We start from the raw sequence: 20,232 nt of genomic DNA, 5'->3' as shown, positions 1-20,232 counted from the left end.
ATATAATAAACTCAATTATTCACAGTCAATACAAAATTTTCTAAGTAAAGGATAATACATTTTTGAACGTCATTCATCATTGGTCATGAGAAATTGAATAAATATTTACAATTGTAAAAAATACTTGAAAAACAAATACATTTCGCATTTTAATAAAATAAAAGGAAGAAATAAATATAATATAACAATAATGAAAACATTTAAGTACATAAAACTTACATGTAAGAGTTTATGTAGATTATGTACACATACTATAATGATTTGGTTCCGACTGCCTGTTATCCTGTAACAGTAGGTAAGAATTCCCGGTACCATCCTGATTGACATTAACACTTCTAACTGGTAGCATTACATTGTCTGTTGTCATTTCTAAAATTTCTTTGACTTTGGTATTGTCACTGATCATTGTAGTGTCAATAGTGGTGCTATTTATTGTCTTTTCGCTTCTGTTTTCCACGTCTCGGTTTGTATTGATTGAAACATTTTTATCAATAAGTTCATAAGCATCTATTCGGTCGTCGTTATTTTCGTCGTTGTAATTGTTTGACATCTTAAGACAATATTTTCCCGTATGAAACCTTCTTGTAACACAAAGATGTATTACTGTTGCAATGAAAATCACCAAAATAATTACACTTATCGAAGTCACATATGACAAAATCGTTCCAAGTGTTATATCTAAAAATAAAAGTATCGAGAAACATTACAGTGACAAATGGTTCAAACATGTACATTTTGCAAATATTGTAAGTCTCAGAGAAAAAATAATTCTTCTAATTTTTTTTTTATCTCGTAGATAAGATAGGAACAAAAAATGCTAAAGTTAAAGATTAATATAAAATCGAAGGGGTGTGGAATGATTGCAAATGAAACAACTATCAAAAACGGACGAACTATACGTCACCGTACGTAACATTTAGTAAAACCGATACCGTAGAGTAAGTTATAAAAGGCTTTTATGTATTAAGTCTGATTCACTCATTCGTTATTCTTTCGTCACAATCTTGTACATTTTAAAAATGTTTTACAGATTTTGGTAAAATAATGTTTTAGAATATGCTCTAAAAATTGCCCAGGTTAACCTTTACAGACACATTCCAATTTATAATCTATCAAACATAATTTAGTTTTGAAAAACACGCCCTATTTATAAAATCTACATCATCGAAAAGAATGTAATTACCTGCATCAATATGGGTTTCGGCTAATGTTGTTTCTGTGACAATATAAACTGTACTATTGTCTGTTATACCATCCATGCTATCTATTCAAAAATAATGGTAATATATTCATTATAGAATAATTATAATTTTCATTTTCCAAAACAGCTGATATCACTCGCAGTTTTTGTTGGTTGTTGTGTTGCTAAGTCTTTATTTCTATGTAGTGTCTTGTGAAGTTGTATACATCTCTTCGTCGTCTTTCATTGTTTTTGCCATAAATTTGTCAGTTTCTCTCGACTTATGACTTTAGAATGTCCCAATTATATCTTCTTTTTTTTTTATTGTACTCTGTACCTGGGAGTTAAAATTTGAAACAATAAAGATGACTTCAAGTTCCATTGTAATTCTCTACGTTTATGTAAAATCATTCCAACAGGAGCAACTTCACAGAGTTCATTTTCCTCATGAAGTGGATACGACACTCCATATAAAAATTTCTTCAAAAGATAGACTCGTAAATACCTAGGATATTATGTTACTCCAAATGCTTGGATTTGTGTTTGTGATATATAAAACAAGGTCACGTTTTAGATTTTGAGCTTTAGTTAGTTATTGATACTTCCCAGATACTTAAAGACATATCAGCAAAAGTTATTTTTGATGATTTAATGCATTGCCACATGTCGCATCTGCAATACACTTGTGTCGAAGAAGTCCATTGTCTCCATATAGTTTTCTCCCTATAGGTATTTGAAATAAGTCATAGGCAATAGCATGTAACATTACATCATAGAGACATGAAGTCTTTTCATTTGCAATTGATGGCATATGACCTTGAAATTAAGATTCAGGTCAAAGGTCAACAGAAAGTTCTGTGTTTTAACATTAATTCTTTAAACCGAAACTAGGACTCATAACAGCCAGAATCGCTCACTTGGATTTCTTTGGTTGAAACGAAATATAACAATAGTCATAAGTGTTTTCTTTGTGTGTGAGAAAAGGTAAAAGTAGGGCATAATTGGGACATTAACCTCTCAGCTCCGTTTCACATGTAGATCCTTCGCAGAGAAACTATTCCTACATCATTCATAACACTTCATATTGGAAATGCAGTTGAAAGAAAACAATGAAAACACTGCCCGTAGGATTTCAATGGAAACTATGTGCCACGAATGTCACTATATTTGCCAGCCGATCAACATTTGATAAAGATCGAATGAAGAGAGTCACTCCTCATCATCAATCGTGTTAATTCAAAAGCATTTCGTATTTTACTACCAAAAAGAATATTTTTGGAAATCGGACAACCAGAATCAAAAATCAATTTGCCTTTGGTAGAAAGTGTTGTTCGTCCAATCAGAAACAAGTGAGGATCATTTGTAGAGGACCTCGCATCAATCCTTTAATTGACCAAGTGTGTTCATATAGTTTCTAGAAGATATCTTCTGACACCGTTGGCTTAAACCGGTTTTCATTAGAAAATAAATTGATAAACTTTAGATAAGAAAAAATTGTGAATTTGAGGATAGAGATATCTTCACTTGTTCTATGAACAATTATGTTTCAATGTAATAATCGTCAAAATACTAACTGCATTCAAATGAGTTATATGCGTCAATATAAAATATGAAAAAAATATAAATTTTGGTATGAAATGTTTAATATGATATGTAAGGGAAGAAATGAATGAAAATCTGTTAAAAAAAAGCTTCAGATTTAACGCTTCCTTTCCGATTGAACGTGGCTGAGTATTTAGTCAAACAAATGCCCCCTTAGTATGTAATAAGTCTAATTCAAAATATGTCTATACCAAAGTCAACATAGGGGTTCAAAATAGAAAGAAAATGTGGCAATGTGAAAAGCGAGCACCCTTGATTTTAAACAAAATATTTATGATTAATTGGTGTAGACCTTATGGGTTTATAACTTACTGTATCAGCTTGAGTTGTAATCACTTATGTGTACAATTAAAACTTATCAAGGCATTAATTATAATAGGCCTCAGTCAAAACATAAGAAAGTCGTACCTTAAAGCCAGACACATTTTCCATTTTCTTTTTGTATCTATTACGGTTTCTTAGTTTACAGAAATGAAAATTTATGGTCAAAGGTCAATGTTCATTTGTAACCATTGATAGTCATGTAATTCTAAAGGACACATTAAATTATTCTCATAATGTACCTAAGACTAACAGTTTCTGAGATTAGAAGAATGGAAAACGAACCTAAGTTGCAACTTGATGTCCCAAACGTCTCTCAAAATTAACATTTTCTCTACGAAAAAACGGTCCCCAATCTTCAGCATTTAAAGGTTGGCGGAAAAAAAATCTGAGAATTAAAAGGTCAGCAGTAGGAAGTAAAACATCAACAACTACACAAAATTGAAAAATGACTTATTCAATGCAATTGTGACTTGGATGGAGAGTTATCTCATTGGCACTCATACCACTTCTTCTTATATCTATTCAACATAAAAAAGGCTCACATTCAAAAAGGTTAGTTTTGCTCAAAGATGCAAGACTCGCTGAATACTATTATATTTTATTCTATCAGTGCAAATATATCTTTAATATTAAGATGTCGGCAATATATTTGAAGGTAAGGAATTTAGGATTTTAACCGTATATATGATTGGTTTATTTGCAACTTATGTCTACAACAACATTTTTTTTTGCATTTATACGTTTAGTAAAACAAACCAATAATTATGACATGCATTTATCATATAGACTGACATGGACTGACGTGAATTCAAGTGCAATGCAATTGTTCAATACAAATATATATATACTTTTTCATTTTTTTGGTCTTTTGGAAAAAGTTGTTTGTGCTGTATTTAGACCCCTCTACCAAGAAATTTGTATTGCATGCACACGTATAAAAATTGCGGTTTTTATCCAACGCAATCATAGGTTTGAACGTTGTTTTCAATTTAGACTTGTATATATATATAATGTAATGTAATGGCCGAAACGTATGGAAAATTGTGTTATAGTTTTTATTATATATATATATATATGTATACATATATATAAGTTTCACCTAAAACAATCATTTAGTACTTTCAATCAAAACAAATCAAATTATGCATATACAAACCAACGATATTCAAAAGGACTTCAGTAGTATTAACTTGTCTATCTATAGTTTTGATACACCTGTATACTCCAGCGTCTGCTCTTGAAACATTCTCTATCTGCAAATTGTATTCTCCCCTTTGTATGTTCCCCACTATCTTTAACTTGTCTTTGTTAGGTAAATTGATATTAATATTCCTTCGATCACCGTAAACAATATCATCCCGTATCCATTGACTTTGATTCCCGAAGGTCTGACATCGTAAGATAACCGTTTCTCCCACTCGTCCTACCATTTCTGTCCTTGCATGTACTAGTAATAAGAAACCTAAAAGATGCCATACACGATGAGAAAATGCCAATTTGAAACCCAAATGTTTAAGTTATTGGTCTGTAATGTTAGAATTTTCAAAAAAGGAGAAGTCCATACCATGAAAATTTTGCTGCAAAACGTCTTACACAAAGTAATCAATGTGGGTAAAATATTGGGTAAAACCTTGGCACATATATATAGATTCCATCACTACAACAAGTGTGTTACGATATTTCTCCACTCGAGACAGTTAAATTTTAATATTTAAAGCGCGAGGCTTGCCGAGCTTTTTAAATAATTACTGTAAAATTTAACTGTTGAGAGTGGAGAAATATCGTAATACACGAGTTATAGTGGTGGAATCTGTTTCTCTAATGATTTTTATCCTTCCTTTACGAAGATTTGCAGAAAGTTGTGTTCTTTATATGAGACGTCATCACTGACATCAGGCAGGGTCGCCTTTTTTCATGACGTCACAATAGGAGTTTCAGGAGAAATAAAAAAAAATTAACGTCATAATTAAATTTCGACCAATCATTTGCTGAGAACAGATATTTCACTAGTGAGGAGAAATATTTTTCTCAGGAAAAGTGAAAATAGCACAAAAATTAGAGAAATTAGTATTCAAAACACTATAAATTAAATGGCCATTTTAGGCCATATATAACAATTTCCGTATGTTTATCTTTTCCAGGTAATTTCTTCCCATTCATTTATCAATAAATAAAACATGATTCTGCTGTCTTGATTGTTTTTGATATATCTGTATTCAGCTTTGAGAAATCGTGATCTTAGCTTACAAAGGGGGACTTTTTTGATTTCATCATTTAAAATTTACAAATTAGCAAGTTCTTAGACCTCTAGGATTTTTTTTTATATCTGCCTAATTTTTATTCTAAATTGTGATCAATCATACGGAACTTTGTTATTAACTGACGAGTTTGAAAGTGTTTCAAAATTCCCAGGTCGTTTCTTCTTCGCTTCACATCAATACTTAGTTTTACAAATTGTGACTTGGATGGAGAGTTGTCTCATTGGCACTCATACCACATCTTCTTATATCTATTAGCCAGCACCGCCGCATTTGGTGTTCTTCACAGTGTTATTTAAAGTTTATCATTATATCTTAAAATTAATTAAAAAAATATATATAGATTAATACAACTCTGGGTTGATTTTTACTTTCTATAATAGTTCATCCTTCTCTTTAAAAGTTTGTTCAAAATGTAATAAGGAAGCATTTGTTTTTAGCGTTTTTTTTGGTGTGATCAAATTAAGGAAAACGAGCATTATGTACCATTTATTACTTACCTTGATAAGATAATGCCATAAACAATAATACGCTTTCTGTTATTTTGTGCATTTCTATAAAAAGGTGTAAGATAAGAATTCATGTACCAACTTTACTCACTATTCCTATAAATAATATAAAAATCGTGGTAAGGAAATGATTTAAGCTGCGTTGAGTACATAATATGATTATAGGAAAATAATGACACATATAAAAACAGAAACACTTATTATGCATTCAATTAATCAATTGAATAAACCTGGATAAAGTTCAAGTACAGTTAGCGTTCAGATAACAGTGTCTTCCTGGAATGCCTACATTTTATAAAACATAGAATGCCAACACAATAAATTGAAAAGATGTTGTTTTAGTGAATGAATGTTGTTTAAGAACAACATTTAATTATTAGAAAAGGCAGTTTAATATTATTTTGCACCTTAAAAATATCCCATCTTTCAATAGAAATTTAAATAGAAATGGAATGGAATAATAAGTGAAATGATATGAAAACTTGAAATTAATGAGGAAAAATCGCTTAGTCTTCCTATTAAAACTCAAGGTAAAATTACCATTGTTTTGCAATGAATAGATATCTTCTTTTATTTCTGTTTGTTAGAAATGAAGACATTTTTGTTGTTGTTGAAAGATTGGTAAAAAAAACCCAATCAGGTCTCGATGACAGCTCAGTGAAAGCATATTAAAAAAATACTAGAATTAGGAGACCTCAAGGGTGACTGGCGAATAGAAATATTGTCACTCTTAGTTTTCTTCAGAACGGCAGTAAAACCCTTGCCAAAGTGGGGCGTCCGTTTGCTTGTGCTGGAAGTATAAATTCTCAGTCAGACGTTAAATCCGATGCCTCGTTTAGAGAGAACAGTTCCACAAAATTGAACAACACCTAAAAAATGATTGTTGATGGTCTCTTTGTTTTTGTTTTACAGGCCATTTGAAATAATTTGTGCTCTTATCTGCTCGGGTTCGTCTCGTATATATATGTTCATCTGCTTATACAATAACAGGACATTTGTTTGTTGTTATACGGCACCGTATTGTCCTGATTACTGTTCCATATTTATAGTGTACGTAAGGTATCATATCATAAGCTAATTATCAAATATTCAATCAGGTAATTTGGCGCAAATGAATTCCGAATTCTGGCGAAATTGATACCTTTGATAACTAAAATTTGGCGCAAATTATATATCTAAGAAATAGCAATTGGCACAAAAGGTCTACTGTCCAAGGAATAAACCCAAATAAAAATACCCGTAAATATGTATCAAAGGTAAGAATAAACGAGACAAACATTATAGTGCTTAGGAGTCTTAAATAATTGTGACATTCATTTAAATTAACCACTTCATAAAGTTTTCACAAATTGTGAGACAACATTTTAATTAAGTGTCATCTCTTATAAAACAAATACACACAATAGAAATTCAAGAACCACTCTTAAAAGAGTTATATTACTAATACACATATAAACATAATACATATAAAAAGCACAGTTTTAGATTATAATATACATTTTAAAAATAAGGAGATGTGGTATGATTGCCAATGAGACAACTATATATGATCAACTATCCGCCAAAGTTCAAATGAAGTGTATGTAAGCAATTATAGGCAACCGTACGGCATTCAACAATGAGAAAAACCCGTATCGTGCAGTCGGCAATAAAAGGCATGAGAAATATGAATAAATTCAATTGAGAAAACTTACGGCCCCATGATTTATAACAAAACAATTTACGAAAAACAAACATGACCGACATGAACCAACGACATCTAAACTACAGGCTCCTGACTTTGGACAGGCATTTACAGAATGCGGTGTGGTTTAAGCTCAACTCTCCCCTAACCTTGACAGTGGTTTTACAGCACAACATAGGAACAAACTATAAAGATCAGTTAAAAAGGGACTAACTCATCAGATCGATTCAAAGCAGAAAAAACATTTAAGAAAAACACAAACCGGACGTAGCAGGATATTTATACACCCATAACAACAAAAAAGACATAAAGTACAGATCTGAGAGTACTCGCAGTTACTAACAGCTAGTTCAAAGCCAATTACACAATTAATTAAAAAACAATTATGTATCAAAGACTAAAGAAATCAATCAGTACACATCCAACACCCATTGGATTTAGTATAAAGACGTCATTACAAGTCAGAGAAAAAAACATGACCTTGTGCAATGCCAAAATATAGGGATCGACAGATTGTAGTACCGTGAAAGTGTATATATGTATAACAATGATATTAGTGTGGTTTTAATTTACTGATAACGAAAGCAATATTTATATAAATAAAAACAATATTCAAAGATCTAATTACAGTATTGAATTGGTAACCTTTAAGAATAAATTTACTTAAAGGATTGTGTGTTTACCAATATCGTATCTAAATTTTCGGGTTCGGTTAACAACACCACCGTAAAAATTAGGATGTGCTATTCCGTTTGAAATAAGTTTTCTAAAGGTACAGCCAAACTTGCAAACCAAATCTTTGTATCTATGGAAGAATTTGGTAAAGGTTTTAAGTAATTTGTGGTAACGGAATCCCTGACTGAATTATTTACCAGTTATACATATATTACGCTCATTGAAATCCAAAACGTCACAACAGACACGGGCATAGCGAACGAGTTGTGATATATAAACACCGTAAGATGGTGTCAAAGGAACATCACTGTCCAAAAAAGGAAAATATACAATAGGGAAAAATCGTCCCTTTTGTCGTAAATTTTAGTGTAGAGTTTCTCGTGTAAAACTGAAATATCTAAATCTAGGAAAGGACAGTTATTGCTGTTAGTATTTGATTATTTTCCAGTGAGTTCCTTTGGGTAAATTTCGGCAGTGTATATAGAAAATTCTTGATTATTTAACGAAAAATATCATCAAGATAATATTTCCTCCCAATAAAAGATAAAAGAAGATTTCGGTAGTGTAAAAATAAACATTTCATCGCTGAATAAAAATATAAATTTATTTTTTTCTGATATAAGTATAAAAACCATGGCAAAAAGATTCAACATGACATTAATATAACATTTGTATATTACGGCAACTCAAAATAACATGTTTTTCATATCCTCTATTCTGTATTAGTTTTACAACGAAAGCACACTCCTGATACCTTCCCGTTTGAATTTTAAAGATGCGATACCATATACTGGAACTTTGCAGAGAGCACTCGTAAACTATTTCCCTCGGAGTATTTTCACAAACATAATTTTCCACTTTAAGGATGTAGTTATGTGAAATTAAAAAAAATCTGGAATTTGAAATTGATACTATAAATCAGAAGAGCATTAGTTATGGAACAAAATAAGCTAAAAATATTGATAGATTATGGAACTCCTTTTCGAGATATTTGATTTAAACAGAATGGCGGGAAAAGGCTGACTCAGACTTGTACCTTATATTTGGGGTTGGCATTATTTGGGTCTCAAATCGGAAGAAAAGAAATCTAGAATCTGCTTAAATTTTAGAAATGACCTTTTATGAGCTATTGAAATCTTCTATGAAAAGAAAAGCGGGTGATATGGGGCAAAATATTTTACCCTGTATCGTAGGGAAAAACCCAAGGAGTCAGAACATCTGACAAAATTTCTAAACCTGAAATGACTACATCCTTAAATTCGGTTTTAAACAGTTTATCGATCTAGTTTGACATTTTTGAAGCCAAATTATTAAACTACTCATCTTTATATAAATCTAAGCTAAATATTAAATATCCTTGAATATCTTTTGAATTCACGATATATTACAGTTGCATTAATGTTTATATTCTTAAAACTTTGCCATTACTGTAAAACACCCGTCTTTCATTTTTCTAGTTTTTTTATACATATATGACCACATAAATTATTCTTTGTTCACTTTTTCGTCATCTATTTGATAAAATTTTGGCAATGGTCTTAACACAGCTGTCCATTGCTTTAAATTGCAGTCCACTTAGTCACTATCTTCATGAAGAAATAAGTTTGGTGTTTATGTTCATACACCCATAAAAAAATCGCATTGCTTTATTTTTAACCACATTTATGCAAGAAATGTCTCTGATTTCCCAAAATGGAAGCACCACAATCTTATGACTGACAATACAAGTGTGTCATAAACCTTTATACACGTAGATTGATAATAAAAAAATATATTTGATTTATATCTGGCACTCAACAAATCAAGAGATCTGCTTGCAAACTTGCATTTTGCCATAAAATCATAATATAAAAAACCTTGTAAGTAGTAAACTAAATAGATTATATAGTGAAACAATTTTATTGTCATCATTACCAAACATTAACTCATATACTCATCGGATCGTGGGAATGAAAGTGTTTTTAGAATTAAAATTTAGTTTTGTAAATTAAATACTCACCTTCATAAATTTAGATATCAGTCCACTCGCTGCATTATTCAACTGGAAACCAGCCAGAAAAAAGAACTGTACCCTTGTGACAACCTCCCCCACCTGACGCATGCGCGCCATAAACCTTCATCATTTGTTCCTTGAATTGCCAGGCACCAAGGGGGATGAAGGGGAGGGGGCGGGACCTCTGACTGATGAAGGTGAGTATTTAATTTACAAAACTAAATTTTTATTCTAAAAATTCGATTTTTATTACATTAAATATCTCACCTTCATAAAACAGAATTTAACGAAGCACTGAATCCCCCTCACTAGGAGGAGAAAAAACAACCTGTTAAGCAGCAACCAAAGGTCCTAAAGAATAGAGGTTGTCACAATGAAGAGGCATAGATCGTAAATAATGGTTCTAAAAGGCACTATCTGACCTCCAAAAACCAGCTGACATGATTTCCGACATAGAGGAGGAATTAAAAATATTCCAAGAAGAGACTAAGGCTCTGACTTCATGAGCTTTAACTTGGTGTTTAGCTAAAACTTCAGATGAAGCAGACTTATAGGGCAACATAACAATATTGCAAATCCAGGTAGACATGGTTTTAGCAGAAATGTCAGAAATTGTTTTTTTAATAGGAATGAACAACCTAGAAGAACCGGCAGGTTTTAATTTTGCTGACGAAGCTAGGCACAAAAGCAAAGTTCTCACAGGACACAAAATCTGATTACCTGTAGAAGCAGGTAAGGCAGGAATAGTGATTAACCCAGAACCTTTATCAGGTAATTGATTCTTAGCTAGAAAAGAAGGATCAGTAAGAAGTGTAACTGAGGTCTTAGCAGACACAAAGCAGAGGCAAGACTCAGAAATAGACAAGGCATGAATCTCGCTCCTTCTACGACCAGTAGCCAAAGCTATAAGAAAACAACATTTATAAGATAAATGTTTGAAGGAGGCTGAATGCAAGGTTCAAAAGGCGGAAACTGAAGAACCTTCAAGACTAAACCTAAGTCCCAAGAAGGAACCAAACGCCTTTGACGAGGTCTATTAAGACAAAAGTTTTTAATCAACAAGGACAAAAACTCATTATCACCAAATTCTGAGCCTCCTGAAAGACATATAGTTCTGGCTATGGCAGATCTATATCCCTTTATAGTAGACGGAGTATAACCTTTTTCTTCAAAAAGATAAACGAAAAAATCCGCTAACTGTTGCACAGTAACTGAGAGAGGATCAATCTGTTTCGACTGACACCAAGAAGAAAAATAGACCATTTGGAGTAATAAACGGCTCCTGTAGATTGCCTGGGCTGACCCTGCAATACGCTTGGTTGCTCCTTCAGAAAAGCCTCCCTTTCTGAGGGAATTCTTGACAGTAACCAAGCGTGCAGATGGAGATTCTTTAGACCCTGATGAATCTTTCTTCCCTTGAACTGAGAAAGTAGATCGTACCTTAGAGGAAGTCGAAACGCAGAAGAAGTAGTTCTGGAAACCAGGACTGCCTTGGCCAAGCCGGAGCAATAAGAATGGTCTTGCAAAGATCCCTCTGAATTTTGTGCAAGATCTTGGGAAGAGGACGAAAGGGGGGAAACATGTAACTGAACATCCCCTTCTAAGATAGGGTCATAGCATCTACGGCCAAAGTTTTTGCGTCTGGAATGGGGGAAACGTAAGTCTCCAACTTATGATTCAGACTGGTGGCAAACAGATCTATATGAGAACGATCCCAACAAAGAGTGATCTCCTGAAACACTGACGGATGAAGTTCCCATTCTGTGTTCACTGGAACACGCGAACGGGAAAGAGTATCCGCCAGAAGATTTTGACTGCCTGGAACATTCTCACTGACAGAATTATATCGAGACTGTGATACAGAATGAGAATTTCCTTGCTCAGATGACACAGAGAAAAGGAATGAGTTCCCCTTGATTCTGAAGATAAGCACTACTGTGGAGTTGTCCGTGGCAACCAGTATTGACTGACCCTGAATCACAGCCTGAAAATGAAGGAGAGAAAGTAAGACAGCTCTCATCTCTAGAAGATTGATGTGTTCCTCCAACTGAGCACCTGACCAAAGACCTGAAGCTATTCTGCCCTCCAGATAAGCTCCCCAACCCATCAACCTCGCATCTGTGAACAGAGATAGACTGGTGTCTGGAGGATCCAACAAAACTCCCTTCAGAAGATGTTTCTTCTGAAGCCACCACTGAAGATGAGGTAACAACCGAGGCAGAATTGGAACAGGTGCCTCCCACAGCTGAGAAATTGGGTGCCAAAACTCCGTCAGATACTACTGGATAGGACGAATGTGTAGACGTCCTAGTGGAATGACGTCCATGATAGATATCAAGAAACCCACCAGCTGAAGAAATAGACGAGCTGGAACAGTTGAAAACTGCATCAGAGCACTGACTAACTGATGTACCTTGAATACCTTCTCTTCTGAAGGAAGAACTAGACTCGTATCTGTCCGAAAATGTTCACCCAGGAAAATGAAATTTTGACTGGAAATTATCTCTGATTTTTCCCATGAAATCAAAGAACCCAGTTTCAGGAGTCATTGGATAGGCAAAACGGTGTGTTCCTCCAGAAGAGATCGGCAATGATTTTTGATTAGAGAATCGTCTAGGTAGGAGTGAATGAGTACCGCGCCTGAGTATGAAGATAAGACACCACGGCCTGAAAAGCCTAGTAAAAACTAGGGGGCAGTAGAAAGGCCAAAAGGCATAGCCTTGAAACTGTACACTTTGTCTGCCCAAACCAGTCTCAGGAAATGACGAAACTTGGGAGAAATCGAGATGTGAATAAAAGCATCCATCAAATCTAGAGAGATTGTCCAAATTTCTGAATGAAGTGTCGATCTGATTGACCTGTTGGTTTCCATTTTGAAATGTGGGACCACCCGATACTGATTCAGAACAGAAGGGTAGAGAACCGGTCTCATTTTCCCGTACTTCTTGGGAACAAAGAACAGCCGGGAATAAAACCCTAGATGAAAAGTAGGTCAGGAATTACCTCCTCCAACGCACCCTTCTGAATTAGAATGTTCACTTCGTCTTGTAATAACTGATTCTTTCGAGAGTCCTTTGTCACTGACAGAATGATTGGAAAAGGAGAAAGAGGAGGCTGTTCCAAAATCTGAAGCTCCAATTCCCTCCGTAAAATCGAAAGTACCCACTTGTCTGAGACCATTGATCTAGAAAGTAAGAAAGCCTGTCCCCACTGTAAGATGAGGAAGAGGAGTTGTAAAATTTTCCTCTTCCAGTGGGGATGGATTTAACGGAGGGGACAACACATCACTTACCCTGCTTCTTACCCTTTACAACTTTGGCTTTCTTGCCATCTGAAAGGTTAGGACGAGAAACAGCTGATCTCTTCATAGGCTGTGAAGAAGAAGAGGAAGAAGAAGCCTTGGGCTGATGAGAGGAAGAAGGATTGTTAATCTGAATAGTCTTGACAAATCTTTTCCCATCAGTGACCTTAACATCCACCTTGACAACAGGAGGAGCCTTATTCACCTCCTCCTGTAGCTGATCCAAGGAAACAGAGAACAACTTGTCCTTAGACAGAGAATAACTCAGAAGTCTCTGCTGGAGAGCTTCAGTGATAGTCGATGATGCAAGAATCGCCTGTCTCCTAGCAAGAGTAAAATTGGCCAAGGTGCCATGAAGAAGGAATTGAGACATTCCAAGACTCTTGTCTACCTGTAGAAGCATAGAATTCAAGTCTGAAAATTCCTCCCCTTTGTCCTTTAAAAGAGACCCAGCTGCCGACAAATAGTGTTCAGCTGTCTCAAGAACAAAAGTAAGACACCTCAGATTATTCTCCGACTTGACATATGAAGCTTGAGAAAGTCTGAGACCGTCCACAGGTTTCAAACCCAGTAAACCAGAATAAGCCTTATCACAGTAGGAGCCGACATTCCAAAGGAAGATCCACGAATATCAAAGTCCTTAGATCTACATCTCCCTGGGTAAGAGGCAGGTCCGAAACCAGAGAACTTATTACCACCAGTTTTGCTAGTGTAAGCATGGTTCTCAACCAAAGACGAGTTAACAAAGACAAAGCTGTTGTGAAATGACCCGACTCTGGAAAAGAATGATACCCCTTCAAATTTGGTTTGACTAAACCAGAGCAAGCCATAAAATCTGAAGGGGCAGACGAAACCCTTGGTGGAGAAGACTAGGGTATATCCGACATATCCCTACGAATAGAATAAACTAGACTCCTAAGACATTCAGAGGGGTTGCCTGAAGAAGGCTCCTTCGAAATCATAGCATCTCCCTCTGTGCTCCCAACACTGTCATTATCAGAAGAAGCACCTTGGTCTTCAAGAAAGTTACCTTCTTGGCTTCTGGAAGCCAAGGAAACAGAATCATCTTCCACCAGATGTCTAGAAGGTCTGGAAGGGTCCTGTGGAGGATCCTGAGACAGACCCCTAGACTTCATAAGGGTAATTCTGTTACCAAACTCAATGAATTTTGCGTTAACAGCAAAATTCATAGGCCACCTAGTCCTGGAAGAGGGGTCACTCCTGATGCCAGCTGGTAGCGTCTCCTGGATACTTGTCGTGCAAGAAACAGGAGAGATTGGTATCTCAGCAGGCCTAGTTACGGTATGTGATACCCTGCTAGGCCTAGATAACCTCAACTGACTAGCACCAGAAGTGCCAGACTTACACCAGACACACCAGGGATAAACTCCATACTTCTATCCCAAAACTCATCCGAATGAGTGGCCGAACGCCAAGGGGACAACAAACCACTGGCACTTGTGTGTGTGTGTGTGTCACTTACCTCTTGCGTTGACAAAGTTGGTGTTTTATCAGCCATTATACAGATAAATTATCCGAATAAAACAAATAAATAATACAAAATGATATTACAAAATAATATAACTATAATTTTTCTATTAAGAAACAACGTGGTTAAGCAAAAAACGTTTTCCTTCTCAAAAGCGTGCAGCATGAACCATGGAACCGGAAAAAAGATGAAGGGTTATGGCGCGTTTGCGTCAGGTGGGAGAGGTTGTCACAGGGGTATAGTTCTGTTTTCTGGCTGGTTTCCGGTTGAACAATGCAGCGAGTTGACTGATATCTAAATTTATGAAGGTGAGGTATTTAATGTAATACAATGAATAATCTTGGATTTGATTTAAATAGGCACATAAAGAATGTGGCGCGCGGGTTTGTGAGCGGTCAACTTCCTAACTTGGGACAGTGATGTTACAGCTCAAGACTAGAACAAATTGTAAACATAAGTTGTAAATGGCTCGACTCCTCAGATCGGCAAGATGCACAAACACACACACACACACACACACACACAAAATAAAAGCTAGGATTTAACGCACCCGTTTCGAACAGACGAGGATGGGTATTTGAACCCCGCACAGCAAAGTTGATGCCTATCAGCATGGGTCTTTCTACCGGACGGGGAATTCCAGGTGACCATATTTCTATATACAAAGGTTAAATTAAGGGTTGGAAAGCAAATACTGTAGACAGCAATCAAATACAACCAATGACTTACAGACTACTTTGGAAAAGCACAGACTGACAGTGGCGGGTAAAACATGTTTGCGAGCGCTAATCCCCCTAAACTGAGACAATGGTGTAACAGCACAACATAAGAACAAACTGTAAAAACCAGTTGAAAAAGGCTTGACTAATTAGATAGACCTAAAGCACAAAAAAAACCCATATAAGTGTATTGGAATATATATTAAATAATGTTTTAACAAGTGAGTTAATGATTTGATTTACATACTGTTGTGATTCGAGCGCCACTCATGAGTCTTATATGGACGAAACACGTATCGGGCATGCTTGATCATAAACCTGGTATCTTTGATGGCTTTTTACACATCAATACCTAGGACATCAAATCCCTGATTTGATTGGAAACAACACACGTCCACCCACACTATTTCTCAGTTTGTTACATAGTGAAAAAAATTCGACCACGGTATCTCGTACAACAGATTTATTCAAGGGAATCCTTTTCCAATATTAGATTCGACATAACATTAAAACACTAAGTTATCTTTCAGAATTATTCATAGACATAAATTTAAATTATATATACTTCAAACTTTCTAAAATTTTGGTCTCGAGTGTACCTGGTGATGATAAAATAAATCCAAATACAAGTGATCTACGCACGGAAATCATGTAGTTCGTTTTTACTTCCTTCTAGGTTAGTATACTGCTGGTCAACTATCAGTATCCCAGAGAACCATTCGCATAGTAACCAGTGCTTCGGTTTCGACTTGATTTATGTGCTACATAACCAGTATCTATAAGTTTATAAGAATAATGTAGTTGATATAAAAGATAAGATTGCAACTCTTCAGGTCTTTTGGTTTTAATGTTCTCAAACTTATTACAAGTATATATTTCGCATTCGAAACTTTTGATCTTGAGAGTACGTGATTAAGGTTATAACAGGAGCATATGTTGTACGCACCGTAATCGTATCATGCGTCTTTTATTAATATTACAATTGGGTCAGTTTCGCTGCTGATAAACTTTTAACATTACTATTGGTTCGGTATAGCTGCTGGTGTAAATTTTTTACATTACTATTATTTCTGTATCGCTGCTGGTGAACGTTTTACATTATTATGTCGGTATCGGTGCTGGTGAACTTTTTTTACACTACAACTGGTTCGGTATCGCGACTGGGGAACTGTTTATATTACTATCGATTCGATATCGCTACTAGTGAACTTTTTACATTACTATTGGGTCGGTATCGCTGCTGGTGAACTTTTGAACATTACAATTTGGTCGGTATTGCAGCTAATGAACTGTTTACATTACAATTGGGTCATTATCGCTTCTGGTGAATTTTTTTTTTACATTACAACGGGGTCGGTATTGCTTCTGGGGAACTATTTACATTACAATTGGATCGGTATCGCTGCTAGTGAACTATTTACATTACTATTTGGTTGGTATCGCCGCTTGTGAACTTTTTACATTACTATTGGGTTGGTATCGCTGATTTTGAATTTTGTACATTATTATTAGGTCGGTCTCGGTGCTGGTGAACTTTTTACATTACTGTTAGTTCGATATTGCTGATGGTGATCTTTTTATATTACATTTGAGTCATAATCGCTGCTGGTGATTTTTTTACATTACAACTGGGTCGGTATCGCTTCTGGGGAACTTTTTACATTAGTATTTGGTCGGTATCGCTGCTGGTGAACTTTTAATATTACAATTGTGTCATTATCGATTCTGGTGATCTTTTTCACATTACAGCTAGGTCGGAATCGCTTCTGGTGAACTATTTACCATGTTTACATTACAATTGGATCGGTATCACTGCTGTTGATTTTTTTACATTACAATTGGGTCGGTATCGCTTCTTGTGGACTATTCGTCAAGAAGGGCACCATAAGTGCTTTGGTATTGGCTTGAATTAAACGATACATTCTGTATGTCGAATGACTAAAAAACAAAAACGTTTGCAGATCTAACATGATTACGAAATTTCTTAATTGGAGAATAAATACAAAGAAACAGTGACAAAGTGTGTATTTGCTAATCATGGTATATAGAGATAGCTTCACAATGAAGTTTCAAACATTATGTAAATTAAATCTACAATTTTTTATCAAAGATATTTTCACTATACACAGTTCCAAAAGATGTCAGGCGCGGGATCCAGCCATTTTGAAAAGGTGGGTATTGGTTCCAATCCCCGGAACAAAATTAGAAAAGCGGGGTTCCTACCCACGGACCCCCCCCCCCCCCCTTGGATCCGCCAATGGATGTGCACTATTCTCTCCCTGGTGTCAGCGGAAAATGCACTAATTATATTACTTGTAAATCCTCATTAGCATATAAGAATTTTATGCAATTATTTAATAGACAAGATTAAACAGAAAAAAATACAGTTGTATGCATACTGGGAAAAACAGAGACGTCTTCAATTCATTTTTCCGTGACTTTACCGGACAGTCTATAAATATTTTGTAAACATATTTGCTTTGATTGTTTTTACCATGCGCCTATCTTCGGTTTTAACTACATTTAATGTATCTTTTTTTAAATTTTCATTTTTGTAAATTTCCGGCAATTGAGCTGGGAATTTTCTGGATCGTGATTGTATAAAATAAACCGATAAATATATTTACATACTTAGGACTACGTAAACAGATAGTTAGTTACTGTTGAACACTGGAAAAAGTAATTTAAAATGTGCATCAATGTTAATCATTATGATTAAGACAGAATTTTTGCGACTTAATAGGTAGGGTCATTTATCCAATAGCTTAAACGCAAAAAAAATATTTCGAAACATGATATCACATAAAAACCACGCTCGATTTGCAGATTTCGGTTGAAAATATTGAAGAAAAAAAAACATAGCGCTTGGGTATATGCTACGGACTTTTTTTTTGTTGTTGCTTAAAATATTCAATTTTCAATTTTATCACTACGGCGCATGTCTCACCTAGTTTCGAGTGAATTTATCAACTCTGATACAACCCCTCAATTTACAATCCATACTAAAAATTTATTTTTTTTCATACGCCCAAAAAATGCTTAACAAAAATAGTTAAGTGCTAACATTGCATTTTTCGAATGTAATATTTCAATATTGATAAAAATGCAGCCAAGCGTATCACTGTTTACAAACACAATTACGTGTATCAAAACAAGGAAGTTAGATTATAGCACAAGGGATTAAATATTATTGTTTATCATTTATGACATACATTGATTGCATTTTTGCACCGTTAATTCAAGATTGCTTTTAATCGGCTTACCCATCTTGTTTCTGCTGTTGGTGGCATGTTTATGTTGTCGACATGACAAGGAGCTAAAACTTCCACTGAGCTAAGTACCTGACACCCGAAAGCAAAGTAAGATATTTTTTTTGATAAACATATTTTAAAATTCATCCGATGGCGCAGTATGCAGTTATAATATAGACGTAATATAAATTGCAGGGCGCACAACGCATGTTTAAACAGGTACGTTCAAATCATGTATGAGGCCAAATATACAAAATAAATCGTATGCACAATGTGATTATGCTAATTTCTTAAAATATATTTTTCTCGCCAGTTGTATTAACCATGTTAACGTACGAAACCGACTTTAGTGCGCGAACATTGTAGGACAAAATGTTATTCGTGACTTTAAAATTTCTTTTTTGTTGAACTTATATTGCTTATGATTAAGGTCTTTCCTTTTCCAAAAGGGAAATACCTTACTGTATTTCTTCTGATTATTATTATTCTTTTTCCGCCAAACTTTGACGAAGTTACCAGCCTTAACCGTAAGACATGTCGCTTTCGGGTTCACACTTTGTATCGGTGTCATAAACACCTATCCGGAACTCACCCTGTGAGTCGTTAAATTTTGTCGGTCCGGAGTTATCTGCCCGAAACCTATAAACCTTGTTATGGGATGAACACCGTAACCGTAAGAGGTAGAAAAAAAACGAACGCTATTTGTTCAGGACCAGAGCCTGGTTCTTTTTACATTTGGATCGAAAAGATTCAATGACTCATTGGTTGAGTTATGCCCCTTTAAAAATTAACCGATGTCGGTTGGCCACTAAAACTCAGAAACCGTAAGTCGTAGCCACCTAGGATTTTCACTAATGATCATCAATTCATGCGACCTTGAAAATGTCCTAAGGTCAAATTTGGACGTTGACCTTGACCTTTTACCTTACACCTTGTTGTGGGATAATCTCAGAAACCATTATACTTACAGAAGTCTTGAATAGTGGAAAATGTTTGGGTCATTAAGGCGCAACTTTGTTACATTTTGACCGAAGAGATTTGACCTTGCCGTAAGGGGCATACCCGCCCCCCCCCCCCCCCCCCCCCCGTTAACGGTTTCTGAAAAGACAAAATTAGGTTTTACTTTTAAACCAAAGGTCCTAGACCCATGGGGTTTTTAGCAATGATATTGGGCACCAATGACCTTGACAAAGGTCACAAGGCAAAGGTCAAGGTCATGTCCCAGATAGCAAATTATGTGTTTTTGA

The 20,232-nt window shown here is 35.2% G+C and overlaps 2 protein-coding genes across 9 annotated transcripts in view; one reads left to right on the top strand and one right to left on the bottom strand.

The window, feature by feature from the left end:
• The window catches only part of LOC127734586 (uncharacterized), a 77,557-nt gene that overhangs the window by 41,597 nt on the left and 15,728 nt on the right, over positions 1-20,232 (top strand). For 2 of the 8 annotated variants that reach the window (XR_007997665.1, XM_052244541.1), the window contains exon 1: positions 18,949-19,093. The exons of 4 other annotated variants lie outside the window; for them this stretch is intronic. The gene's annotated coding sequence lies outside the window, so the exon portion shown is untranslated. Of the gene's footprint in view, positions 1-18,948; positions 19,205-20,232 lie in introns of those variants that run through there. 2 more of the 8 variants (XR_007997666.1, XM_052244542.1) reach the window with 1 other exon arrangement.
• LOC127734590 (uncharacterized) lies at positions 137-19,078 on the bottom strand. Its single transcript, XM_052244546.1, has 5 exons — positions 18,998-19,078; positions 5,865-5,969; positions 4,263-4,568; positions 1,184-1,264; positions 137-678 (listed from the first exon to the last, which is right to left on the bottom strand). Exons 2-5 carry the CDS (start codon positions 5,914-5,916, stop codon positions 239-241), a joined length of 879 nt encoding a protein of 292 aa, XP_052100506.1. The 5' UTR covers positions 5,917-5,969; positions 18,998-19,078; the 3' UTR covers positions 137-238.

Source organism: Mytilus californianus, unplaced genomic scaffold (genome assembly GCF_021869535.1).
Source record: "Mytilus californianus isolate M0D057914Y unplaced genomic scaffold, xbMytCali1.0.p SCAF_3, whole genome shotgun sequence".
In the NCBI taxonomy this organism is placed as follows: domain Eukaryota; kingdom Metazoa; phylum Mollusca; class Bivalvia; order Mytilida; family Mytilidae; genus Mytilus; species Mytilus californianus.
The sequence above is the reverse complement of the archived record's forward strand: the minus strand, read 5'-3'. Positions and strand labels throughout refer to the sequence as shown.

Bases quoted from the DNA above. Each gene is read 5' to 3' on its own strand.
- LOC127734590 (XM_052244546.1), bottom strand. From the start codon at position 5,916: ATGCACAAAATAACAGAAAGCGTATTATTGTTTATGGCATTATCTTAT. The intron at 4,569-5,864 runs GTAAGTAATAAA...GGCATCTTTTAG, and splicing joins TATGGCATTATCTTATCAAG to GTTTCTTATTACTAGTACAT. The intron at 679-1,183 runs GTAATTACATTC...TTTTATTTTTAG, and splicing joins CGAAACCCATATTGATGCAG to ATATAACACTTGGAACGATT.